Source organism: Podarcis muralis, chromosome 8 (assembly GCF_964188315.1).
Source record: "Podarcis muralis chromosome 8, rPodMur119.hap1.1, whole genome shotgun sequence".
Classification (NCBI taxonomy): domain Eukaryota; kingdom Metazoa; phylum Chordata; class Lepidosauria; order Squamata; family Lacertidae; genus Podarcis; species Podarcis muralis.
This window is the reverse complement of record NC_135662.1, coordinates 10,736,692-10,764,232: the sequence shown is the minus strand read 5'-3', so window position 1 is coordinate 10,764,232 and position 27,541 is coordinate 10,736,692. Positions and strand designations below refer to the sequence as shown.

General features: G+C 45.6%; 2 protein-coding genes and 2 pseudogenes across 4 annotated transcripts; 3 read left to right on the top strand and 1 right to left on the bottom strand.

The window, feature by feature from the left end:
* Window positions 1-1,115: 1,115 nt before the first annotated feature.
* On the bottom strand, window positions 1,116-27,541 carry TMEM71 (transmembrane protein 71). Of its 3 annotated transcripts, none has more exons than XM_028736125.2 (8): window positions 27,390-27,541; window positions 12,558-12,621; window positions 10,090-10,302; window positions 8,233-8,396; window positions 7,917-8,105; window positions 6,042-6,117; window positions 3,062-3,126; window positions 1,116-2,288 (listed from the first exon to the last, which is right to left on the bottom strand). In XM_028736125.2, exons 1-8 carry the CDS (start codon window positions 27,400-27,402, stop codon window positions 2,266-2,268), a joined length of 807 nt encoding a protein of 268 aa, XP_028591958.2. In that variant the 5' UTR covers window positions 27,403-27,541; the 3' UTR covers window positions 1,116-2,265. The 3 variants fall into 3 exon arrangements, with proteins under 3 accessions (XP_028591958.2, XP_028591959.2, XP_077788854.1); XM_028736126.2 differs by having other exon boundaries at window positions 12,558-12,618; XM_077932728.1 differs by lacking the exon at window positions 27,390-27,541 and having other exon boundaries at window positions 12,558-12,739.
* Window positions 14,549-15,419, top strand: LOC114600239 (phospholipid scramblase 1-like). The gene has a single exon (XM_028736127.2). It carries the CDS (start codon window positions 14,687-14,689, stop codon window positions 15,389-15,391), a length of 705 nt encoding a protein of 234 aa, XP_028591960.2. The 5' UTR covers window positions 14,549-14,686; the 3' UTR covers window positions 15,392-15,419.
* Window positions 17,799-18,589, top strand: LOC114600238 (phospholipid scramblase 1 pseudogene; annotated as a pseudogene).
* Window positions 20,989-22,032, top strand: LOC144328772 (phospholipid scramblase 1 pseudogene; annotated as a pseudogene).

Below are 27,541 nucleotides of genomic sequence, written 5' to 3'. Positions count from 1 at the left end.
GCCACCCCTCCCAGTTTGGTGTCATCTGCAAATTTGATCAGGATGCCCTTGAGTCCATCATCCAAGTCATTGATAAAGATGTTGAATAAGACCGGGCCCAAGACAGAACCCTGTGGCACCCCACTAGTCACTCTTCTCCAGGATGAATAGGAACCATTGATGAGCACCCTTTGGGTTCGGTCAGTCAGCCAGTTACAAATCCACTGAGTGGTAGCATAGTCAAGACCGCATTTTACCAGCTTCTTTACAAGAATATCATGGGGCACCTTGTCGAATGCCTTGCTGAAATCAAGGTAGGCTACATCCACTGCGTTCCCTTCATCTACCAGGCTTGTAATTCTGTCAAAAAACGAGATCAGGTTAGTCTGACATGACTTATTTTTCAGAAATCCATGCTGACTATTGGTGATCACAGCATTCCTTTCTAGGTGCTCACAGACTGTTTGCTTAATGATCTGCTCCAGAATCTTCCCTGGTATTGATGTCAGACTGACTGGGCGATGATTATTTGGGTATGTGTGTGAACAAAACAAAAAGTGCAAGCATAACACAAAGAAAACAAAGAACCGAAAATGTAAACCATAAAGCGTCACAGCCTGGAAACACTGAAAGTACAAAAATACAGTGCACTAGCATAGCTGTCAACTTTTTCCTTTTCTTGCGAGGAATCCTATTCAGAATAAGGGAATTTCCCTTTAAAAAAGGGAAGAGTTAGTAGCTATGTGCACTAGTCATTAGCATCTGTCTGGCAGGGAACACTTCCTCGTGGTCTTTTGCAGGGATGCCTTCCTAGCGCTTACTCCCTGAGACTGCTTTTGGACTGGTGTTTGCCAAGGATCGAACCTGAGGGCTCAAAGGATGTGTTCTGCCTCTGAGCTATGGCCCCACTGCAGACGATTAATAGGATAATGGAAGATGAGGAAAAGCAGATGGACAGGTAGATGGTTGCATATGCAACCTTTTTGCCTGCCACAATTTTGCACACCAAGTTGAATGTATAGTGCTCTGCATTGCCCCACAAACTTGGAACCAAGCGATTTCTTTCTTCCCAAATGCATACTTCATATTTCAAAATAACAAGTGTATCTGCAACATAAAAATAATGATAATTGCACTAATGTGCATCAAAAACTTTATTGTAAAATATGTGTTCAAATACAAGTACAGTATAGGTTTCAGGATTAGGTGCCTTGATTATAAGTATCACTAAAAGGTGGTGATTTGCTCTTATTATAGTTTATACAGCATTGCAAGTAAGAAAGGTGCACAAATGATACAAAAATCCCGAACTTTTCCTGACCAAGAAATTTATGGTGCAGGGAATCAGAGTGACACAGCTGGACTGAATGCAAGACATTATTTATTCTAATTTACTGAGTTATTTACATCCTGCCTTTCCTCCAAGTAACTCAGAGTGGTGCTTTATCCTCACAACAGCCCTGTAAGGTAGGCATATTCTGAGAGAGACAATGGTACCTTCTAGGCCCTCCAGACCTGAGTGGGAAGTCTGAACTTGAGTTTCCCAATATCCACTCCCAACTCAGTTTGGAAAGCTGGATGCTGGTCATCAAACATGAACCTTTTATAAATTCAGTTTGGACGTATCCTGTCTACTGATAAACTGGCAAACAAAGTGAACAAACAGTCCCGCACTGGATTAAGGGAGGGCAGCAGTTTTCAAACTTGTGTGGGGAAGCCTCTCTGGGTTCCCCAACAAGAACATCAGAAATAGTGGGCAAGCATTTCTTAAGGGTCATTTGCCTACCACTGACTGTCTTTCCCATGCAATGCACACATAGCTATAGGATGAGGCTAGTTTGCTAGCACTCCATCCTTTCTGGGATTAGCAGTTTGATCAGCAAAGAAGGTGCATATTGGCTCATGTGTTATAACTACTAAGGTAAGTGAGATGAGTGCCGCATCCCATAGTTGCCTTTGACTGGACTTAACCATCCAGGGGTCTTTTACCTTTACCTTAATTGCCAACCCAATGTCCTGGCCCAGGTTGGGTTTCCACCAGTTCCTAAATCATGAAAATCGTGAAATGCTCTCAGAATCCTCATTCCTCAAAATGCTTTTTCATCTGTGTCCCTGGTGTAGCTTGAAGGCACGTGGTTTAAAAAAAACAAAAAAAACCATTGCAGATGTTCCTACAGGTAGCTAGGCAAGGATTCCAGAAGAATGTGGAAACAAATAAGATTCTGAAGGGAAAGGATGATTATTCTCCGCAGATCACATGAACTGACAGGTGGTCCCATGAAGGGACTAGTACAAAAGTGCCAGTGAACCTGATAGAAGAAGGGGAAAGGAAGACAAGTATTACACAGCTGAAAACCATCTAACATTCTCACATTTGTCAGTATAAGTTAAGGCACAATCATTTAGGGATGTTGATTCCTAGTCATGCAGCAGTCTAAGTTGATGGAAATAAACATATTGGTGAATTTGATTAGAGAAGTTTTATATCTTGGTTAAGAAATTATTATGAAGTCCAAATTAGCCGTGAAATAGGTATGAAATAGCACTGCAAAATAAGTTCACAAATCTAAATTTTGGTGTTTTAGTAATAAATAAAATATAGATGATTATGATGATTGCTTAATGGGCACAGCACACACTTGTTTTCAGAAGAATTAGGTACTTCAAGTCAGGACTCATGCAGACTTTTGTGCCACACTTTCCAGGTGTGGGTCTGTGCTTCAAAGCTCCATACCCAAGCGATGTGTTTGTTTGTTTATTGTCAGAGCGCTTTCCCTGGGAAAACCCACATTTTACCACTGAATGGCAAATGGCAATCCATGGGGAAGCCCTTTGCCATTTGCTCCAATTCAGCGGAAAAATGGGGGTTTTCCCGGGGAATGTGCCGGGACAAAAAGAAAACCACTCAGGCACAGAGCTTTAAAGCTTGGCCCTGCGCCTAAAAACGTGGCCAAAAGGAAGCCTGGGTGAACCCTCAATCCCACAAATCATAGAATTGTAGGGTTGGGTCATCTAGTCCAACCCCCAGCAATGTAGGAATCATCTGACGTGTAGCAAGGATAAACATTTATTTTTTGCTTACAAATTAAAACGATGATCAACAGCAAGAAGCTCTGCAGAGTTGTAAACAGTCCTCCCAGAAAGAATCTGAAACGACAAGAATCAACATAAGTCACATCTTAAGCATTATTTATTTGTTTATATTCCGGTTAAATGCCCAGGCAGCTGCCATTATTATTATTATTATTATTATTATTATTATTATTATTATTATTATTAGAATTTTATTTACAACGTAACACAACCCCCAACCCCAATACACAAATCCACCCTTATTAAACGTGAACATAACATACAGTGAGCATAACATACAACAATACAAACAACCAAATAAAAGACTTTTTTTATCCTGTATCTGGCCTCCTTATTTACTTCTTATAAACTGTTTCCTTTATGAATAATTATTAAGATTTTTCTAATTATAACTTAAATATCCACAACGTCTCTTGCAGACATTAATCAAAACAAGTCCAGGTATGTATTTTAGGCCACTGTTTTGTGAAGTATTCTCTGCATTTTCCCCATGTTTTTTGAAACTCTTGTCTAGTGTGATCTCTAATTGCCTCTGTTAATCTAGCCAGTTCAATATACTCTTAACAGTTTATCTTGCCATTCCTTTTTTTTTGGCACAGTTTCTTTTTTCCAGTTTTTAGCAATCCTTTCTGCTCCTGTGGCATAGAGGAATATTTTCTGATCTTCTCTTGCTATACCTGTGTTCGTTATCCCTAGTAGAAAAGCTTCTGTATTTTTCATAAAGTTATACTTAAACTTTTTTTAAGCTCTTCATATACTGCGTTCCAGAAGCTTTGGATTTTTTCACAGGTCCACCAAACATGTATAAGTGTCCCCTCTGTTTTACCACACCTCCAGCACAGATTTGTTTTTGTCTTATACATTCTAGCTATTTTGGTAGGTGTTAAGTACCATCTATAAAACATCTTGATTAGGTTTCCCCTCAATACTTCACAGGCTGTAAATTTCCAGTTCTTTCTCCATAGTTCTTCCCATGTTGTTAAGTTAATGGTTTTCCCAATATCTACAGCCCATTTGATCATTACCTCCTTGACCTGTTCGTCTTTGACCTACCACTCCAATAATGTATCATACATTTTTTGTATTACCTTGGTTTTGTTTTGTAATAACACTTTTACTAATTATGAAGGTTCGTTTGAGAAATCTTTTTTCTTATCTGCCCTGAACACTTCATGCAATTGATGGTATTGGATCCAACCCATAATGCCCACGCGGCTTCTAAGCAGTTTGCAAATCATTTAAAAAATGCACAACATTGCTAAAATTCAAATTTAAGCTACAGTGCAATTGAATTAGAATGGACTATAAAATAAGTAAGATTGTATGGGGACTGTTTGTGGGGTAAGGAACTGTGCCCAAATTCAGATGAATTCTCCATATGCTTTTCTTGACATTCAAAACAGTTTTGACCTCAAACCCTATTGGGATTTGAGCATGGGACCCTGCAAGCCCACCTTATTCACACCACCATTTACTTTGGTATTCCACTAAGCCCACAACTTATGCGCATTTAACTTGTGTTCAGCTTTAATCACTTGGCAAAAAAAATAAAATAGAAAAAAGGAGGAATGGGGGCAGGCATCCAAGGAAAAAAGACTTTCTCAATCCTACCTGCTATTGCACACAATGTGTTTTGACTATACACAATTTTGCCCTTAGGTGTGATCCCCCAGAATGCATCTTTGCGTAAGATGTGGGCTTACTGTATATGACAACAATCCAATTTGAGATGCCCCCCAAAGGCTTGCACATTGTCAGAGGCAGAGATCTCCTACCTGAGAGATAGCAATTCCCTAGTGTGTTGTCCTTACATTAATAACTTTCAGAATCCAGGATGTCCCTATACATAAGGTAAAGTTTATGAAGTACTTACAGAATGAGGAGTCTCTGTTAAAGGAAGCCACAGCTTCTCTACGGCTGAGTCCTTTCCCTACCCAGAGGCCTCTTCCAGTTTCATCCAATTCACTTAAGTGCAAACCCACTCAAAAAGATAGTGTCCTCCCACTATATTCCCACCACAGACCTCTCCAGTGTGGTGTAGTGGTTAGGAGCGGTAGACTTGTAATCTGGGGGACCGGGTTCTCATCTCCGCTCCTCCACATGCAGCTGCTGGGTGACCTTGGGCTAGTCACACTTCTCTGAAGTCTCTCAGCCCCACTCACCTCACAGAGTGTTTGTTGTGGGGGAGGAAGGGAAAGGAGATCGTGAGCCGCTTAGAGACTCCTTAGGGTAGTGATATCAAATCCAAACTCTTCTCTTCTTCTTCCTCATTTTAGTCTTTTATTATAAGCGTATTTATTGTATATTAATAAAACAGGATGGATCAAAAGGCTCAAAGCAGGAAAAGATCAAATAGTCAATAATCAATGCAAATATAATTAATTCATTTCCCTTCTATGTCAAATCATCTTAATATTAAATCAGGCAGGGAGATCTGCAGAGCAATGACAGCTATGTGTTTCATTCATCCTCCAGCCATGAACTCAAGAGCCTGTCAACAAGGTCAGGCTAAGCTGGTGGCTTTTCACATCAGGAGCCAAGATAACAACCAGCTTGGCATTCTCCAAATCTCTCCCAGAAATTCACCTGGGTCACTAGTTTGTAAGTGGGCATCAAAATGGCTTTCATTTGGCTCTCCTTGGAGATCAGTCTTCTGTTAAATGGCTGAATAGGAAGGGGGTGGTCATCTGGGATATGCCACTCATTAGTATTTGATCTTTTAAAAAAGCTCAACCTAAACTAGAACAACACACTATACAGGTAGTATCGTTTCACAAATTGATTTTGAAGCCTGCCTGAATTTTCCGTGCAACAGAACCAAGAGGCTGCTGTTAGTCCAAAGGACCCTTGAGCTCCCATATCTGGTCACATGATTTGCCGAAGGACAGTTTATATAGCTTCTTTGAAAAACTCTTTGAATGCATTATAGATGAAAGTGCTGCTATATATAAAAAGACATTCAGATTTACCTTATGCAGAGAGAAATGATCAAACACATGGAGAGCACGATAACTGGGCAGAGGTCGTGCCTTACTGTAAAAGGCTCTATTTAGAACACAGAGAGAGAGAGAGAGAAAGACAGTTATTGCAAGAATGTTACCTTCCCGATAACAGGAAGCCACAGGCCAGGTTATTTGTCCACCCAGTGCTGTCTACTCTGACTGGCAGCAGCCTTCCAGGATCTTGGGCAAGAGGTGTTTTCTATCTCATGATGCCTGTCCCTTTTGCCTGGAGATGCTGGAGACTGAACCTAGGAGCTTCTGCATCCAAAACTCTGGTTCCTGCATTGCATGGGGTTGGACTAGGTAACCGTCTGGATCCCTTCCAACTCTACAGTCTTAGGACTCTATTAAAACATGTGCTCTGCCATTGAGCCATGTTCCCTTCCACCCTTTAATGCCATTTTTCCACAAGGAGTTTTCATTATATCTTCCCCTGGGCTTTAACTGTAGCATGGGCCCCTGAAAAAGGCTGCAGAGCACAGGCTGTTGGTGAGATGATTTGTAGAATGAAAGAAGAGACTTTTGGCCACCTCAAAAGTAAGGTAAAGGGACCCCTGCCCATTAGGTCCAGTCATGGCCGACTCTGGGGTTGCGGCGCTCATCTCGCTTTATAGGCAGAGGGAGCCGGCGTACAGCTTCCGGTCATGTGGCCAGCATGACCAAGCAGCCTCTGGCAAACCAAAGCAGCACATGGAAATACCGTTTACCTTGCTGCCGGAGCGGTACCTATTTATCTACTTGCACTTTGACGTGCTTTCAAACCGCTAGGTTGGCAGGAGCAGGGACGGAGCAACGGGAGCTCACCCTATTGCGGGGATTCGAACCACTGACCTTCTGATCAGCAAGTCCTACACCCTGTGGTTTAACCCACAGCGCCACCCGCATCCCCAAAAGTAAGGTAAGGGCAGCTAAAACTCTGCACCTTGGCTGTGAGCATTTCCCCAAAATGTTACATCCCCTTTGGTGATGTTTTAATGCTTTTTTCTCATTAATTGATGAAGAAGGATTGGAAAGAATGAAGGATAAATTTCCAGTGCTGTGCTAGCTTTAATCCAGAAGACCTGTTCCGGACTAGATCACACCTTGACCAGCACACCTAGTACAGGCAAGGCCTTGGTAAAGAATGGCTGATAGGGAATGAACAGTGCGTCAAAACATTTGTATAAATGAGGTTACATATTGCAGAGCTCTGGGGCATTCCTGGAGCCATAATAACGTAAGTGGAGAATTAGGCCATAATTAAGCTGATTTAATCCTCCTGATTTTGTTTTAAGCCCACCAAATGCGACATGACAGATGTTACAGAATGTATTCAAAGTATTCATCTTAGCTACTGTTATTATGTTCTTATTATGTCCTTTCTTTAATTAAAGAGCATCTTCCTAGCAACTTCTGCTTGTTTTCTTTCTAATGATCACAAGTGGGGCTGTGGATTTATTTCCCTTCTATCCTGCTCTTCCTCACAACAGAACATAGTGTGGCTGACAACCTTCATAAAAACCACAAATAAAAAACGGTTAAAATCCCAGTTCTAAAACCACAAGCACAAAATACACTGTGATGGTCAGCAATAAGCGGCAGATAACAAGATGTCAAGTATGTACCAAATGTCTGCAAGAATGAGCCCAACATACGGGACAACCAGATTTCCACTGAGAGTTCCACAGCTGAGGTGCCACCACTGAGAAGGTTCTGTTTCATGTGGCAGCCCCACGAGCTGCAATCATCAAAGGCACGACAGGCAGAACCTCCCATGCCAATCTTAAAACCCAGGATAGTTTGTACAAGGAAAGGCATATCATAAACAGAGAGCTTTATAACACAGAGAAGGGTTTAACTCACTTGAACAGTCCAAAGATTTTTCATAGAAGTACTCTTCTTCTGCTGGGGGAAAGATACAAGTAGGTGAATAATGCTGCTGTTTTCTTGGTTTTGTCCAAGTTGCATCTTTCGAAGAAGAGGGCTTCTTTTGTACCAGACTGTCTCTCTCTGCCCTTTGGGCTTTGCAGTTGAAAGCAGCATCAATAGTGCCTATAAAAAAACCATTGAAAAACATATATCGTAAGCCCAGATGTTCTGCGCCATGTCACAGGTCTTCCTTTAAGTACAATACCTATTAGAATAGCTGCTAGCTTTCATGAGCAAAGTCAATGCTCACCAGTGTCATAATATTCATTGGCGTCCCCCTTCATGTCTCCATCAAACCAAGCATCCTCTACGTGAGGTAAGTCAATAGTGGTGCTGTTCAACCATGATTTAGAGGCTCCAATACTGAACAAACTAGCAAGGGATCGGCGGATTCTCTTTCTTCTCCGAAATATTCTGGCACGAAAAAATAAACCAGAACATTAGTACAAAACTGATCTTCTACAAATGCCTATGAAACACTTAACCCATTAAGTTCTCATCTGTAACAGAAACAAAGTACTTACAGGTAATTAAGTTTTATGCATATTCTTCTGCTACTCTCATCTTTATCTCTTTCTTTCTTTCTTTCTTTCTTTCTTTCTTTCTTTCTTTCTTTCTTTCCTGTTTCTTTCCTGTTTACAATTCTGTGTCCAGGGCAGCTGTCTACCAGGTCAGTCTGGTATGCAGGCTGAGACCCTATCTGCCCACGGACTGTCTCTCCAGAGTGGTGCATGCTCTAGTTATCTCTCGCTTGGACTATTGCAATGCGCTCTATGTGAGGCTACCTTTGAAGGTGACCCAGAAACTACAGCTAATCCTGAATGCAGCTGCTAGTGACTGGGAGCGGCTGCTGAGACCATATAACACCAGTCCTGAAAGTCCTACATTGGCTCCCAGTACATTTCCGAGCACAATTCAAAGTGTTGTTGTTGACCTTTAAAGCCCTAAACGGCCTCGGCCCAGTATACCTGAAGGAGCGTCTCCACCCCCATCGTTCTGCCTGGACACTGAGGTCCAGCGCCGAGGGCCTTCTGGCTGTTTCCTCACTGCGAGAAACAAAGCTACAGGGAACCAGGCAGACAGTCTTCTCGGTAGTGGCGCCCGCCCTGTGGAACGCCCTCCCATCAGATGTCAAAGAGATAAACAACTACCTGACATTTAGAAGACATCTGAAGGCAGCCCTGTTTAGGGACGTTTTTAATGTGTGACATTTTAATGTATTTTTAACCTTTGTTGGAAGCCGCCCAGATGGGCGGGGTACAAACAATAAATTTGTTGTTGTTGTTGTTGTTGTTGTTGTTGTTGTTGTTGTTGTTGTTGTTGTTACTACTACTACTACTACTACTACTATTACTATTATTATTCCTCCCTGCCAGAATTTAGGTTGTAAGCTCCTTGGCAGAGAGGTCTCTATTGTTAATGTCTTTTGCAAAGCACTGTCCTACTGATGGTGAATTATCATTGTTATCAACAGCAACATGATTCAGAGCAGAGAACCAAGATTTATCTCTTGGGAATCTGTAACATGGATGGAGAACCTCAGATGTGGTGGCCAAATGCTCCAGTGCTCTCTTTTTTGCCCACTTCTCTTCAGCCCAAACCCCTGTTCTGGGTCTTCCTCAAGTGTTTTACTGGTATTGAATTGTCACTGAGCTGTGATTGTATCTCTTTCTTGCCTGGATCCAAGATGTCTGTATGTTGAGACCTCTGACTTTTGTGTGCCTAGAATGTAGCTTGTTGTACAATGATAAAAGTCACTCTTGCCCTGGGCCCCACTCAATTTCCCCTCTGGCCTCTTCCGCCACTGGCATGTGATCCCTAGACAGCTAATTATGAGTGAAAGTTGCACAGGTTGAAAAAGGTTCTCCACTCCTAATCTGCACTTTTGTAGAGAATATAGATTCTCAACAAGCTACCAGAGGCAGCAAACCATAACATTGAACTCATAGGCTGGTTTATATAGTAGTTAATTCCTTTGAGAAGGCCTCCTATAAGGAGGGAGATGGTGCATGAAAATAACTGAACAGGATTCAGTAACATTGGTTTTGCAGAATGTGTGGAAGGCACTTGCTTCTCCAATAGAACTTATACACGAGGTCACATTTACCTAACTAATTTCTCTTTATAGGTAACACTTGTTTGGGATAGACTCAGCGTGACGTTGCCATCTTCATCCGACAGAAAACTGTCCTCTGTGAGTAAGTAGTAGCCGTTAGTAAGAAGCCGAGGGCTCCGGCGGCAAGCCAAGACACAGCCTGTGCAGGGGTTGGTGGAGCAACATTCGTAGGAGGTCTCATGGTCCAGGAAAGCATCTGTGCATCTATGACAATAATAGCAAAAATCCTGTTACTCAGACATCTGGCAGAAGACCACAAGATAGCAAGTTCCCGAGTGGGTAGTTCTGTTGGTCTGTTGCTGTTAGTGCAACAAGAAGCCTTGTGGAACATTTACGACGGACAGATTTATAGTTACTTATTTATACAGAATCTGGGACGCGGGTGGCGCTGTGGGTAAAACCTCAGCGCCTAGGACTTCCCGATCGCATGGTTGGCGGTTCGAATCCCCGCAGCGGGGTGCGCTCCCGTTGCTCGGTCCCAGCGCCTGCCAACCTAGCAGTTCAAAAGCACCCCCGGGTGCAAGTAGATAAATAGGGACCGCTTACAAGCGGGAAGGTAAACGGCATTTCCGTGTGCAGCTCTGGCTCACCAGAGTAGCTTCGTCATGCTGGCCACGTGACCCGGAAGTGTCTGCGGACAGCGCTGGCTCCCGGCCTATAGAGTGAGATGAGCGCACAACCCTAGAGTCTGTCAAGAGTGGCCCGTACGGGCAGGGGTACCTTTACCTTTATTTATACAGAAAATATATAAACATTTAGCAACATCTGGAGGGCCACAGGTTCCCTACCTCTGATGTGGAGAGTTCTGAGCTGGATGGACCAGTGACCTTGCTTTTATCTGGTATCTATGCTAAGGCATGTATAATCACATTCCAACATACACATGATATTTCCAAGGGGTTATAATGCCCAGGGCAAACGAAATTACCCTACGTGCTTTTCCAAAATTTAGCAAAATAGTTATGGGTTCAAAATGTACTAGAATGCATGAAAACGGGCATTTTTTGATAAAATATATCACAAAATGAGACAACCCATATGAGTATGGGTTTTCATGTAGGTTTTTAAAAATGGTGTATTAATTTAGAAATGGGATAGAAGGAATAAACACATGCAAAATTGACACAGACTAGATGTGGAGCTACCCATTCATCCCTGCTTCCTCGAGCAATCAAGTGGCTCTAACTTGTTCTACATTGTCCAACCCACCTAGAAATACCCTAGCCCCATAGCAGCTATTATTTACAGTGGTACCTCAGGTTAAGTACTTAATTCGCTACAAAGGTCCGTACTTAACCTGAAACTGTTCTTAACCTGAAGCACCACTTTAGCTAATGGGGCCTCCTGCTGCTGCCGTGCCACCGGAGCCCAATTTCTGTTCTCATCCTGAAGCAAAGTTCTTAACCTGAAGCACTATTTCTGGGTTAGCGGAGTCTGTAACCTGAAGAGTATGTAACCTGAAGCGTATGTAACCTGAGGTACCATTGTATTTTAAATGTTTCTGACCTGCTCTTTCATTTCAAGCGACAATTCCAAAGTAGGTATCAATAAGATACAACATAAAAGATAACGGCATAAAACTAGGCAAGTTATCACAGCAACAAAAGCATTCCACCTGGCATCCTACCACATCCAAGACCTGGTGAATTCCCAGGTCTTTACGTGGTGCTACGTAGATCTTCAAAAGCAGAGACATCACTAAACAACAACAGGTGGATCTTTGTGGGAGGAAGTTGCAAAGCTCAGGCTCCACTACTGCAAAAGACAGCTTTTTTGCCGTGTAGTATACATTATCCATGCACAGCGCTGGCATATGCATGAGTGAAACATTGTTGTTTAGTCGTGTCCAACTCTTCGTGACCCCATGGACCAGAGCACGCCGGGCACTCCTGTCTTCCACTGCCTCCCGCAGTTTGGTCAAACTCATGCTGGTAGCTTCGAGAACACTGTCCAACCATCTCGTCCTCTGTCATCCCCTTCTCCTTGTGCCCTCCATCTTTCCCAACATCAGGGTCTTTTCCAGGGAGTCTTCTCATCTCATGAGGTGGCCAAAGAATTGGAGCCTCAGCTTCAGGATATGTCCTTCCAGTGAGCACTCAGGGCTGATTTCCTTCAGAATGGATAGGTTTGATCTTCTTGCAGTCCATGGGACTCTCAAGAGTCTCCTCCAGCACCATAATTCAAAAGCATCAATTCTTCAGTGATCAGCCTTCTTTATGGTCCAGCTCTCACTTCCATAAGTAATGTGAAACATTACTTTTCCTAATGCATACACTTAAACATTACATCCCACCCCCCACAACATGTCAGTGACCAGCAAAGGAAATGGCTTTTTGGTAGCAGCCATGAGCAGGAGAAGGCAACATTTGATCTGCCCCAGGGAAAATAAGGAGGGGCAACATGTGGATTTAGCATACAATCTCTAGTACTGTTGTAGACTGTAAAAATGTATAAGTAACCTGGGTGTGATGAGTTCTGGTGCCACCTTCTTCCTGGACTCCTTTTCAAGCAGCGGAGAACCTGCTAAAGCAGAGAGCAGATAAGCAGAATGGTCAGTTGTGATTTGTTCCTCAGGGACAAGATGCATAGCTGAAGACATATATCCTTTCACACATATTATGCACATGAAATATATGCGTTATCTATCTCCCTCTCTCATTTAGGTGGAAGGACCATCCATGCACCATTTATAAGGCAAGGTGAATTCAATGAAGGTCACTTCTGATTGAGTAGGCATGTTTAGGATTGTACTCCAACAGCCATCCAGAGCAGCGTAGGGATGGCTTGTGCCTAAAAGATGGCAAAGGAGGTGTTAGGTAGATACAGGTAGGGCCATGGTTCATCTGCAGGAAGTCCCAGGTTCAATCCTTGCCATCTCCAGGTGGAGCTGGAAAGGGAGACCTATCGGAAAATCTGGAGAGTCACTGTCTTCAACATTTTCATATCTGGTCCCTACCTTTAGCCAAAACATCATCATCATCATCATCATCATTATTATTACCATATATTTGCAAGGTGGCAGTTCTACTGCTGTGCCTCACCTTAGATCAAGTTGCAATCTAGTAGTGGGTTCTGGTGACTCACCAGTTGAACCAATGGAGGATACTGAGCCAGATGGACCAACGGTCTGACATAATATAAGGCAGCTTCTTGTGGGTAATTTGGGTGCCACCACAGAGAAGGTCTTTCTCTAGTAGTTATCCACCTGACCTCCAAAAGCAGGAGCACCTGGAAGAGGTGTCGGTGGACCAGTTCCATAGAATAAGTTTGTTGGATGGTATAAAAGTGTGCGATGCAACCTAAATAGTTTCTGGTCCAAGCTGACCCACAAAATTATTTGCAAATTAATGGGTATCATGTTATAGTTCAGCCTCTCTTTTCTACTCTGTAAAACCCCATTTGCATGAGCGGCGTTACATAATCCACAAATAGGCATAATGCGCGCGTGCACGCGCACATATACATCTCCAGCTTCCATTCGCAATAAGTTGTGATTTTTCTCAGCTACTTCTTTCCTGTGCCAGTGGGGCTTGCTTTCTGCAAAACCCAAACAGTTTAATTAGCAATGCCAAATGTAGATTAACAGTCATATTATGGGCAAATCATCTGATGGATTGCATTGCTGATTCACACTACGGTGCTAAATTATTACTTTGCAAACATTTACACAGTGTTTACTGATTAATGGTTGTAGCCATGCTAGCCAGAGGGAAATCAGTTATTCATTTGCAAGCCTGAGGGAAATCAGGTACCCTTAATTTGACATGCAGTGTTTCATTCAAATCCTTTATTTGTTTACTTGATGTTTATAATGGATGCAAACATTTGTGTGTGTGTGTGTGTGCGTGAGAGAGAGAGAAGTTCCTTGGCACTGCTTCATAGGTCCAGCTTAAGGATCGAAAGAGGACAATGACAGTTGCAACCATTGTGACTCAACAACAGGCCCATGGATGCTTAGTTCAACTTGTGTATGGGCTATACCATTTCAGTCTGCAGGTGGAGGCTCACATCATCTGAATGGTCCTCCTTCAAAAAACCATTCCCCCTTTGCTTAGCAGCAACCTGAGCCCAGTAACTGCGAAACAGTGCATTGAAAGAACAACACAGCTCCCAAAGAAACAGATGTTTACAAACTCACAGAAATGCCACCAAGACAGTTTCCCCCGCAAGCTCATAGAAAAGCTGGCCCTACACCACAGGCAATGCAGGATGGGACAGTCAACAAGCCCCTGGGCCACATTATCCAGGACCGCTAATGAACACACCCCAGCGTCCTCAAGGAGCTTATGGAGCTCCCCCAGGTCAGTGAGAGCCATGTGGTGTAGTGGTTAAGAGTGGTGGACTCGTAATCTGGTGAACCGGGTTCGATTCCCCGCTCCTCCATGTGCAGCTGCTGGGTGACCTTGGGCTAGTCACACTTCTCTGAAGTCCCTCAGCCCCTCTCACCTCACAGAGTGTTTGTTGTGGGGGAGGAAGGGAAAGGAGAGTGTTAGCCGCTTTGAGACTCCTTAGGGTAGTGATAAAGCGGGATATCAAATCCAAACTCTTCTTCTCTTCAGGTCAAAGATATGCACGTCCTATAACTTGGATGCCAGCTCCACCTCCACTTCCCAACTGCCCCCCAGGATTGGAATATTTAAGCCAGATTGATCAAATGATCATTCATCAACAGATTGAGCTTCTGGAAATCATCATTGGCTTTGAAACCAGCAACAAGTATGAAGTAAAAAACGCATGGGGGCAAATGGTTTACTCGGCGATTGAGGACACCGACTGCTGCACACGAAACTGCTGTGGAACATTGCGGCCATTTACCATTAAAATCATGGACAACGTGGGCCAGGAAGTGATTGAGCTCCAGCGACCTCTCCGGTGCTCCAGCTGCTTGTACCCTTGCTGCTTGCAAGAGCTTGAAGTCCATGCCCCTCCAGGCACCCCTGTGGGGTATATTAAGCAGACGTGGCACCCCTTTCTGCCTAAATTCACTATCCAAAATGAACTCCATCAGGATGTCCTCAAAATCACCGGGCCCTGTATAGTGTGCAGCTTCTGCCAAGATATTAATTTTGAGGTGCTGTCACTGGATGAGCAGACAGCGGTTGGAAGGATTTCTAAGCACTGGAGTGGCTTTCTGAAAGAGGCCTTCACCGATGCCGACAACTTTGGAGTCCAGTTCCCGTTGGACCTTGATGTTAGAATGAAAGCTGTCCTGCTGGGGGCCTGCTTCCTGGTGGATTTCATGTTTTTTGAATCCGCGGGAGGAGGCCGACAGCGAATGGGCGTCTGGGGTTAGGCCAGGCTATCGCCTTATAAATGCCTTGGAGAAAGTACTTTGATTTCTTCTGTTTTTGCTTTGCTTAGATGGAGTCTTAAGCCTGCTCACAAGAGGGTTTGTTTGTTTGTTGAAACCAGGGGTTTTTTTTTGTATTGTTGCTGCAGCTCTTGCATTTATAGAGGCAGAATATTCTTAAAGGTAAAGGTAAAGGGACCCCTGACCATTAGGTCCAGTCATGACCGACCCTGGGGTTGCGGCGCTCATCTCGCTTTATTGGCCAAGGCAGCCGGCATACAGCTTCCGGGTCATGTGGCCAACATGACTAAGCTGCTTCTGGCGAACCAGAGCAGCACACGGAAACGCTGTTTACCTTCCCGCCGGAGCGGTACCTATTTATCTACTTGCACTTTGACATGCTTTCAAACTGCTAGGTTGGCAGGAGCAGGGACTGAGCAACGGGAGCTCACCCCGTCGCGGGGATTCGAACCTCCGACCTTCTGACTGGCAAGTCCTAGGCTCTGTGGTTTAACGCACAGAAGCACCCTAGAGTCCCTGTCAGGTGGGGTATAAATTCATATATAAGAAAATGATGGTGACTTTGTGTACATAAGCATTATGGTAGCTAACACCCCTGTATCTTATCTGTTGCTTTATTTCCAGTGTAGCAGTTGCTGTATTACTGCTGCTCCTATACTCATCTAGCCAACTTTGCTTCATATCCCAACTGGCTAAACTTCCAACTGACTCTCAACTGTCTCCTCCCTCGCATTCAGATTCTTAGCCAATCCTCCATTCCAGCTCACTCTCTCCCCTTCCCTAGCTAACATTACCTTAATTCTATTATTATACTTACCACTGCAGGGGTACCTCTGGTTAAGAACTTAATTTGTTCTGGAGGTCCGTTCTTAACCTTAAACTGTTCTGAACCTGAGATACCACTTTAGCTAATGGGGCCTCCCGCTGCCACTGCGCGATTTCTGTTCTCATCCTGAAGCAAAGTTCTTTACCCGAAGTACTATTTCTGGGTTAGCGGCGTCTGTAACCTGAAGCGTCTGTAACCCAAGGTACCACTGTATTACAATATCGCCTTATTTGCTATCAATGTACAGTACATACGTTATTATATGCAAACACTGGAACGTCACAGAGACCTCTCCATCTGAAGTTGGCCCCAAGGGACAGATTTGGGAAGGGGATGATGGTGTGTTGCACGCTCTGCTTCACAGTGATTTCTGGTGTGGTTCTGGAGAACCCTAAGACTTCTGGGGGAGTTCAATGTCCACACAAAGCCACTCTCGACATAAGGAGGGGGGGTTGCGGGCTCACGCCCCACCTACATCCTCCCGGGGCTGGCTGCAGCCCCGTGGGACTTGGGGAATCCCGGGAGTCATTTAGTATTCATTATTTAACAAGCCAGCCAATCGGCTGGCGGCGGGGGCGGGCTTAGCAGGGTTCATTTAAGGTCGGGGCAGCCCGTGCTCGCCCCTTTTCTCTCTTACAGCCAGCTGCGATTTCCCACCCACCCGCCCTCTAGGTTGTCTTTGGACTTTGCTATGGGCTTCGGCTGGTCGCCGCAAGGGGCCTGGTAGGAGCTTTCCCATTTGGCTAATTGGCAGTATTTTGGAAGCCATTTGGTTTTCTCGCCTACCTCGTAGCAAAACGACACAACACCTTTGGTTTGGGCGGTTAGGCATTGGCAGGAGTATTATTATGCAAATGAGTTGGGGGGGGGAGGAACGCCATCACCTCCCCCAAATGTTGAAGGGTAGTTCGTTAAAGGACTCCAGGGGGCGTCGCCTCGTCCGAAACCTACGGAGACTAGGACCTAAAGCGCGCTCCCGAGCGGTAACCCCCTTAGGGGAGCGCCTAGGGATGTGCATCTGGGGGGCTCCCCCTGTTGGTGCTTAACCCTTCCTGGTTCTATGCCAGTTAGTCTGATAGGGCCAATGCCTAAAGCCAATACCGCTCTTACCTGTAATCAATAAAGTTGTGGCCATTTTTCGCCCATTAACCTAAATTCTGGTGTCCAGTGTCTTTATTCCATCTCTGGGAGGGGGCGGGAATTGCCACGCAACCACCGTGACTCAACAATAGGTCCATGGATGTTTAGAACTTAGTTCAACTTAGTATAATTCCAGCCTCCTGGTTGGAGATTCACATCCTTTGACTGGTCCTCTGTTGCAAAATAAATAAATAAGTAAATCCCACCTCCTTGGGCAGCAACCTGAGCCCAGTATCGGTGTAGAGGCACATTGAGAGCCTGGCATGGCTCCCAAAGAAACAGATGAACACAGACCCACAAAAACGCTACAAAAACATTCCCCCACAGAAGTTAGAAAAGCTGGCCCCAGACCAGTGAGAATGCCTGGACACGGTGTACAGAACATCGCTGATGAGCTACTTTATCCAGGAGAGCTGATGAGCATAAAGCAAGGTTATCCCGGAGTTTATGGATCTTCCCTATCTTGTTGTAAGCTAAAAATGGGTGATGTTTGCATCCCCCAGGCTGTAACCTGGATGCGGGCAACCATTCCAGATCTCGGCTGTCCTCCCGGATTAGAATACTTAAGTCTCTTGGATCAAATAGTCGTTCACCAGCAGATTGAGCTTCTGGAAATAATAATGGGCTTTGAAAATTGCAACAAATACGAAATAAAAAATGGCTGGGGGCAAAGGATATACTTGGCAGTTGAGGAAACAGACTGCTGTGTGAGAAACTGCTGTGGAGCGGCATGTCCATTTACAGTAAAAATCATGGACCATGTGGGCCAGGAAGTAATTGAGCTACAGCGACCTCTCCGGTGCTCCAGCTGCTGTTTTCCGTGCTGCTTGCAAGAGCTTGAAGTCCATGCCCCTCCAGGCACCCCTGTGGGGTACATTAAGCAGACTTGGCACCCCTTTCTGCCTAAATTTGCAATCCAAAATGAACTCCATCAGGATGTCCTTAAAATCACCGGGCCCTGTGTACTGTGCAGCTTGTGTCAAGATGTGAACTTTGAGGTGATGTTGTTGGACGAGGAGACCAAGGTTGGAAGGATTTCTAAGCACTGGACTGGCTTTCTGGAAGAGGCCTTCCCCAGTACCGACAACTTTGGAATTAAGTTCTCGTTGGACCTTGATGTTAGAATGAAAGCTGTCCTGCTGGGGGCCTGCTTCCTGGTGGATTTCATGTTTTTTGAATGTGCAGGAAGAGGGCAGCAGAGAACTGGGGTCTGACAATAGACCTGGAAGCTGCTTCGAAGAAATGCCCTCGTGTTGCTACTTCTACTTTTCCTTTGCTAAGATGGAGCGTTAAGCTGGCGAATAAGAGGGCTTCTTGTTAAAACGACTTATTTTTGAATTGCGGCTGCAGCTCTTGCACCTATCGTGGTGGGACATTCCAATTTATGAGTGCTGCTCTAGAATTAATAATGCATTGACATGGAAACACTTTTTTAAAAAAAATACAATTAAATGTATGTATTTTTCTGTGTATGAGTCACACCTGGCATCTTTATGCAGAAGGCACCTCCTAGTCTGATGTCCCTTGGCATCAATTGTCAGATCTATTAGTATTTCTGTGTGGTTATTATTGACTAGCTGGCTGTGTGTGGGGTGCCACTGTGTGTTCAAGATGTGTCTGGGAAGTATTGGGCTTGGTAAGAGTGTGGGCGCCTCTTCTATTTCAGTGGCCATTGGGGAAGTTCAGGAGGGTAGGGCCTGAACCAATGAATTCAAGTTACAAGAGAGGAGATGATTCTGACTAAACATCAGGAAGAACTGTCTTGATAGTTCATATAGTTTAAGCACAGGTTGGATGGCCACCTGTCATGTATGATCTAGAGGAGATTCCTGCATTGTCTGGGTTGGACTCAATGGACCTCACAGTCCCTTCCAACTCTACAATTCTCTGAATCTATTATCACCCTGTGCCTCTCAGTCTCAACCTAGGTTTCTCTCTCTCTCTCTTTTACCATAAATTGCCACAAAGAGAGGCTACAGTGCTGTATATCTACATATAGCCAGAGGGTTTTCCAGCCTCTGCCATAATGGAAACAGATGAACTTGAGTCACCTTCACAATGGTACATACTCTCCTAGGTCATAGAGTTCAATCACTTATTTTTAAAAGCTCACAGTGGCTGAGCCTGGCTTATTTCCCTTCAGGTCCTCGGCGAGCAACAGTCTTGGACTGCAGTGTAACGTTTAATCTGGCTTCCAATCTGGATAAAACAGAAACAATAAAGGCATTTTTGCAGGACTTCTTCAGCAAGGCAGGAACTGCTTTGCAAGTCTTTCCTTGCCACTGTCTCCTGTTGGCAATGACAACTGCTACCACTTAACAAGAGACCCATTAGTAAGTAGCTCTCGGTCCAAACTCCTCTGAAGTGGCAAAATCATGTGACAGCAGCTGCATATTTTGGTTTTCTGGCATGCTCCCTGCACTCACCTATGGAAGATCCCTATCTAACTTCTGACTTTCTTTCCCATCCAGCTGGGCTAGGGAACTCCCACAGCCTATGGGCCACATCTGGACCCCCTTTCAATGTTACCTGCCCAAACCTTTACTTCTAAGAATATATCTTCCCCTTCAAAAACATGTAGCGTTGGTTGCTAGTACCCATGAGAGTCTGGAGCAGAAACAGACTCTAGTGGGTGTGGTAGCTTTTTTCTGTCTCTGTGGCAAGAGTCAGGATGTTGCAGCCCAACCCAGAAGTTGGCTCGCAGCAGTGGAGAGCAGTGTCATGAGACTGGGGAGCCATGGACAGAAAATAGCAACAGGATATTGAATCGCCTGGAGTTATCAGAAGAGGACACAGAGCCAAAGCAATAGAGGGAGATGGAGGAATACAAGCCAAGTGTGGAATGGAGGGAGCGACAAAGGAGAGGAATCTGAATACAAAATGGAGGCTGGAGGAGAAAGGTGAGAGTGGGTTTGGCTGAGAAGAGGAAGAGGGAGGAACAAAAGCAAGCAGGAAACTGAAATATACTCGGAGTGGAGCGTGGATTTCATGCTCTTTATTCAGCTCATAGTAGTGAGGAATGGAAGTTCCCCCGAAAAGTCTGCTTTATGTACATTATTTACACAAAAGGCCCCACGTGAGTGGCTAATTCTGGGATTCTCCTGTAGGCCAATCAGGTTGCGGATTCACTTCCACCTAGAGTGGGATTGGATGGCTCCTGCGGACCAATCAGACTGCTGCATTTTTTGGATCCTATTCAACTCAGTACATAACAGAAACCTCATTGAGAAGGCTGTCTGAAGGTATCACGCAATGAATTAAATGTTGTTGCTTTTTCAAAAGGGCTAAACTTTGCTCTCCGGGTATTGTAGATTCATCCTGACCTCCAAACACTGGAATGCCTAAGTTTAAAATTTTCTGCTGCAGGCAGCCAGGATTCATCTGAGGGACACGGGGACACACACACACCACATCGCAACAGGAGATGACTTTGAGCACGCAGCAACCGGCACTCTTGGATCTTATCACTGGGCCGGCTTGGTTGGGGCTGCCCCAGCCCACAAGTGGATTTTTGGTGGCGCTCGATTACCCTTTAAAAAAAGAAGGAAAGATACCTCACCGCTGCCTCATGGGTACATCTTCGGAACTGATAGCTGCAGTTGCCATTGTCCTCTCTATCGTGACTCAACAATAGGCCCACTGATGTGCAGTATGTGGCTAAAACTCTGTATGGGCTGCATTATTTCAGCCTCCAGGTGGTGGCTCAGCCCACCTGGACGACCATTCTTCACAAAACAATCTCCTCCTCCTTGGGCAGCCCACTAACTGCAAAGAGGCACCCTCAGAACATGGCCTAGCTCCTCAAGAAACAACAGATTCACGCGGACCCACGGAAATGCCACCAAAACAACCCCCCCAGCGTGGCCCTACACCACAGGTAGCATACGGATATGTCCCACATGCCCCAGGAGCTCAACCCGTTCACGGCCAGGCGCTTCAGGGCGTCGTGTGGATGCCAGCTCCAATTCCGCCTCCCAACTGCCCCCCGGGATTGGAATATTTAAGCCAGATTGATCAGATGATAATTCAGCAAAAGATTGAGCTTGTGGAAATCATAATTGGCTTTGAAACCAGCAACAGGTATGAAGTGAAAAATGCTTGGGGGCAAAGGATCTACTTTGCAGCCGAGGATACCGACTGCTGCACACGACTCTGCTGTGGAATGGATCGGCCATTTACCATTAAAATCATGGACAACGTGGGCCAGGAAGTGATTGAGCTCCAGCGACCTCTCCGGTGCACCGGCTGCTGTTTTCCGTGCTGCTTGCAAGAGCTTGAAGTCCATGCCCCTCCAGGCACGCCCGTTGGGTATATTAAGCAGACGTGGGATCCCTGCCTGCCTAAGTTCACTATCCAAAATGAACTCCAAGAGGATGTCCTTAAAATCACTGGGCCCTGTATAGCGTGCAGCTTTTGTGAAGATGTTCATTTTGAGGTGCTGTCACTGGATGAAGAGACGGCTGTTGGGAGGATTTCTAAGCACTGGACTGGCATTGTGAAAGAGCTCTTCACCGATACTGACAACTTTGGAGTCCAGTTCCCGTTGGACCTTGATGTTAAAATCAAAGCTGTCCTGCTGGGGGCCTGCTTCCTGGTGGATTTCATGTTCTTTGAAGCTGGAGGAGGAGGAGGCCAGCGAATGGGGGTCTGGGGTTAGGTCTCGCTGCTGCCTTATAAATACTTTGGAGAAAGCCCTCACGTTCCTTCTCCTTTTGCTTTGCCAAAACAGGGCATTAAGCCTGTCCGTAAGAGAGAATTTCGTTAAAAGCAGCGTTAGAAAGTCGCCAGCCACCAGGTGCATTTTGCACCTGGCTAGGTGGCGCTGTGGGTAAAACCTCAGTGCCTAGGACTTGCCGATCGTATGGTCGGCGGTTCGAATCCCCGCGGCGGGGTGAGCTCCCATCTTTCAGTCCCAGCTCCTGCCCACCTAGCAGTTCGAAAGCACCCCTAAGTGCAAGTAGATAAATAGGTACTGCTTTATAGCGGGAAGGTAAACGGCGTTTCCGTGTGCTACGCTGGTGCTGGCTCACCAGAGCAGCTTCATCACGCTGGCCACGTGACCCGGAAGTGTCTGCAGACAGCGCTGGCTGCCGGCCCCTTAAGTGAGATGAGCGCACAACCCTAGAGTCGGACACGACTGGCCCGTACGGGCAGGGGTACCTTTACCTTTTAAAGGCCTCTTGCGACCAATTGACCTACATCTCCGAAATCTGGCAGCTCATGCCTGGGGATTCTTGGATCTTGACTGTTTTCACACATTAGCAACACATCCTGTAGAATTCTATCCACTATGCTTTATCTGCACAATCGGAATGAATTTCGGGAACCAAAAAGTCACCTTGAAAAAATACGACCTTTGAGCTGTCTGGCTCCAAAATGGCAACTAGGCATTCCATTTTGGCGACTGTAATGGCTTAAGGAGCCATTTGGCACCTAGCTGTCATATCTTGAGTTTCTAACACTGGTTAAAAGTACTTATTTTAAAAAATAATTATGGCACATATATATCTGCTTATGAGGGTTCTCTAGAATTAATAACACACTGACATGTATTCTTATATAATTTTTGATACAATTAAAGGTATACATATACGGGGAAGCCCTCCCCTGTGCAGGCAGAGTGTTTACGAAAAGGTCATAGAATCATAGAATGGTAGAGTTGGAAGGGGCCCTAAGGATCATCTAGTCCAACCCCCTGCAATGCAGGAATATGTAGCTGTCCCATACGGGTATCAAACCTGCAACCTTGGCATTACCAGAACCATGCTCTAACCAACTAAGTTCCTATGGACCAATGCATGGGTGAAAAATGGGAAGTCCCAGTGCCCTGTGGCTGTTAAGGCAGGGATCATACCCATGAAAAGGATAATATAAAGCCAACACTAAAGGATATTATTTTTGGTTTAGGGCATTTTGCTTAAGTCAGATCCCACCTATAGTAACCAGAGCTGTCTTTCCCATTAGTGTTAGTGGTTCGTTGCGCCAGGGCAGCTTCCTTCCCAAGTCTCCGCAGGAGGAGGGCGATCCCCGCAGAGGCTTAGGACTACTGCAATGCGCTCTATGTGGGGCTACCTTTGAAGGTGACCCGGAAACTACAACTAATCCGGAATGCGGCAGCTAGACTGGTGACTGGGGGCAGCTGCCGAGACCACATAACACCCGTCTTGAAAGACCTACATTGGCTCCCAGTACGTTTCTGAGCACAATTCAAAGTGTTGGTGTTGACCTTTAAAGCCCTAAACGGCCTCGGCCCAGTATACCTGAAGGAGCGTCTCCACCCCCATCATTCAGCCTGGACACTGAGGTCCAGTGCCGAGGGCCTTCTGGCGGTTCCCTCATTGTGAGACGCCAAGTTACAGGGAACCAGGCAGAGGGCCTTCTCAGTAGTGGCACCCGCCCTGTGGAATCCCCTCCCATCAGATGTCAAAGAGATATACCTGACATTTAGAAGACATCTGAAGGCAGCCCTGTTTAGGAAAGTTTTTAAGGTGTGACATTTTAATGTATTTTTAATCTTTGTTGGAAGCCGCCCAGAGTAGCTGCGCAAACCCAGCCAGATGGGCAGGGTACAAATAATAAATAATTATTATTATTAGGACTGAAGCTGTGTACACCTTCCCTCCCAAGCTTCTGCATCTGCTAAAGACAGCTATGCTCCTGGTCGTTGTCCTCCTCCTGCTTCCTGGCGGAAGGCAGCACACAGCCTTCCCAGGCTGCCTTCTCGGGCGCCCTGACGCTGGAGAGCATATCTGCCAACACGTTTTCCTGCTTGATCGCCACCACCATGCTGGGGATCAGGGAGGTGGGGGAGGCAGAGGACATTTTCCACTCCCCCTCCCTTGTTTTGGAGTTCCGGGGGTGGGGTGCCAGAGGGATCTTTGCACCACACGCCGGATATGCTTAAGACGGCCCTGATACAGTGGTACCTCGGGTTGCATACACTTCAGGTTACACACTCAACTAATCCAGAAATAGTGCTTCAGGTTAAGAACTTTGCTTCAAGATGAGAACAGAAATCGTGCTCCGGCGGCAGGGCGGCAGCAGGAGGCCCCATTAGCTAAAGTGGTGCTTCAGGTTAAGCACAGTTTCAGGTTAATAACGGACCTGCGGAACGAATTAAGTACTTAATCCGAGGTAAAGGGTAAAGGTAAAGGGGACTCCTGACCATTAGGTCCAGTCGTGGCCAACTCTGGGGTTGCAGCGCTCATCTCGCTTTATTGGCCGAGGGAGCTGGCGTACAGCTTCCGGGTCATGTGGCCAGCATGACTAAGCCGCTTCTGGCGAACCAGAGCAGCGCATGGAAACGTCGTTTACCTTCCCGCCAGAGCGGTACCTATTTATCTACTTGCACTTTGACGTGCTTTCGATCTGCTAGGTTGGAAGGAGCAGGGACTGAGCAACGGGAGCTCACCCCCTTGCGGGGATTTGAACCGACAACCTTCTGATCGGCAAGTCCTAGGCTCTGTGGTTTAACCCACAGCGCCACCCGAGGTACCACTGTACAAACATAATATTTCCAAGCCCAGGATCAGGTTTGAGGGCTCCACAGGTAAGTTGCCCAGCGCGGGGGCTAGTGCCTCCCTCGGGGATCCTTCAGGGTGGTCCAGTCCCCTCCCCTGATGGCCTGCGTTCCCCCGCTGCCTCCCTTACCTGGGTTGTGCGGCAGTGCTTGTGAAATGACTACAAGGGTAGGTTCCACCAAGATCTCACGGAGCACATGAGATCCCGTGAGACTTCTGTGAGATCTCGCTGGAAGCCTGCTGCTGCTGCTGCTACAACAGGTAGCAGGGCGCCTGCAAGGTTGTCGCCTCTTGGGTTTCTGCCATCTGAGGAAACCCTCCTGGGTGGGCCAGCCCTGCTGTTGGCCTTTGTAGTGATCTTGTATCGAGGGTCACCACCTTTGTTCTGGCAAAATACAGGGCGGGGCAATTGGCAGACCACCCCAATCTGGTGTTGAAGTGACTTCAAAACAATCCATTACAATCTATTGCAGCCTAACAGGAGGGCCCCTCTGGAATTTGTCCCTCACACACATGTGTGCACACACACATGAACATGAATTTGTAAATCTCTCTGTGCTTGGCTACCCAGAGTTTAAATGCATGACCTTTCAAACACCCTTTCAAGCTCATGCATTTGGAGAGGACCCCTAACTTGGCAGAGGGAGAGAAGATCTGAAATACAGGACAAAAACTGCATCAATACAGGACGTAGCACTTCCCACTGAAACACAGGATGGTCCTATATTATACAGGACAGGTGGCAACCTCTACCATACTCCCCATTAAGTTTACAAGGTTATAGAGAAGATAGCCGAGGCTGCTGTTTGGTCCCCTCTGTGCAATGCTTCTTTCAGCACTGTGTCCTTGAAAAGCCAGAAGTGGAGGAAGATAACTAAAGCTGGTCTGTCTGAAATTCCTTTCAAAGTGGTGTTTCACATGCACACACCTTTCAGGGACCTGGTGCTGAAAGGAGAGCCACTGAGGCAAACAGCCCTGCATTATGGCATAACCTTTTATAAACCACAATCCACCAACAGACACATGATGAATGAAGGGGACCATAGTTCGCAAACGCTAATGCCATCACAAATCTGTCGGTCTTCAAGGTGCCCTAAGATTCCCTGTTGTTTTAAAAACCAACAATCACAACAATTCCATAGAGTGGTACCTCGGGTTACATACGCTTCAGGTTACAGACTCCACTAACCCAGAAATAGTACCTCGGGTTAAGAACTTTGCTTCAGGATGAGAACAAAAATCGTGCTCCAGCGGCGCGGCAGCAGCAGGAGGCCCCATTAGCTAAAGTGGTGCTTCAGGTTAAGAACAGTTTCAGGTTAAGAATGGACCTCTGGAACGAATTAAGTACTTAACCCAAGGTACCACTGTACTTCAGACATGGGGAACCTGCAGCCCTCCAGAAATTGCTAGCCGACAAAGCCCAGTAACCCTTTAATTTTCACATTTACACCAAACATGCAAAGAATGAGGGGAATCCTTGCCCCCGTTTCAATTTTCATATTAAGATCAGTGGTTGAAGTGGGTTGTGATTCTTCTAAAAAAAATTAAAAGCAGATAGATACATAAGCTTGAAACCACAAACTATTAAGGTTGTTTACCCCTAGGCACACAGAGCAGGAAGTAAGTCTCATAAACTGCAGTGGGCCTTACTTCTGAGGAGACACCTATAGTATTGAGCTGCAAACAGCCGGGTTGGAGGGCATAATTCCTGATAAGATGGGCAGAAGCAAAAGAGGGCATGTTTCCTGTTCTGCATCTTGAAAAGCAGTGCAGAAATGGGAATACCAGCAGTGAAGTTCGCTCTTCTGCACAGTTGTTAAGTGTGCAGGAGCTGCTTCCCCTCTTTTGCCTGTTCTGATCATCTTTCTCACTGATGAAGTAAACTAATTTATAAACCGACAATGCCCCTCAACTGGCAGCCAGGCTACTTTCTTTACATGACACACTCTGCACTGCAAGCATTTACAATGGGAACTAGGTCATATGATTTGGGGGGGGGGGGGGGAGAGAAAAACTAACTTGGCATGTCAGCATCTTTAGTTTACCGTGACAGATAAAAGTCTTACCTTGGAAAGCTGAGATTTTCCCCCCCCCCTAAAAACAACAACCAAAAAACAAAGAAGAAAACAACATCGCTAACCATATAAAACTGCTTTGGGGTGCACACTTTCCTGGTGGTAAATCTCAATGAAAACAATCGTACTTATTTCCCCAATAAACATGCTAATAATAATAATAATAATAATAATTTGTTATTTATACCCCACCCATCTGGCTGGGTTTCCCCAGCCACTCTTTATTCAAATATTGATCACATCTGCCACATCTTTGCACATATTTTCGTACAGCATTGCAGTTGATGCGACTTGTGTATCCCGCTTAAATCTTTTCTCTCTGCAGTTAAAAAGTTCCCATCTTAATGGCCTCTGAAGCAACCCTTTCTTACAATATTGCTATCAAGAAAGCATCTGACATGGTAAAAAATATTGCAGACCTGGAAGAGCCATGTTGCCAGTTGGTGAGACTCCACCAGCAGCTTACCCATCCAACAGGCGAGACTGTGGACTGTAATAACTGTTGAGTGCCTGTTAGCGCTTGCTTCCTGCAGCCGAAAGAGCAATGGGTCTTCGAAAGAGCACTGAAGAG

Bases quoted from the DNA above. Each gene is read 5' to 3' on its own strand.
- LOC114600239 (XM_028736127.2), top strand. From the start codon at position 14,687: ATGCCAGCTCCACCTCCACTTCCCAACTGCCCCCCAGGATTGGAATAT.
- TMEM71 (XM_077932728.1), bottom strand. From the start codon at position 12,724: ATGTGCATAATATGTGTGAAAGGATATATGTCTTCAGCTATGCATCTT. The intron at 10,303-12,557 runs GTTACTTATACA...TTATTGTCATAG, and splicing joins CCAGAACTCATCACACCCAG to ATGCACAGATGCTTTCCTGG. The intron at 6,118-7,916 runs GTGAGTTAAACC...TGTTCTAAATAG, and splicing joins AAAATCTTTGGACTGTTCAA to AGCCTTTTACAGTAAGGCAC.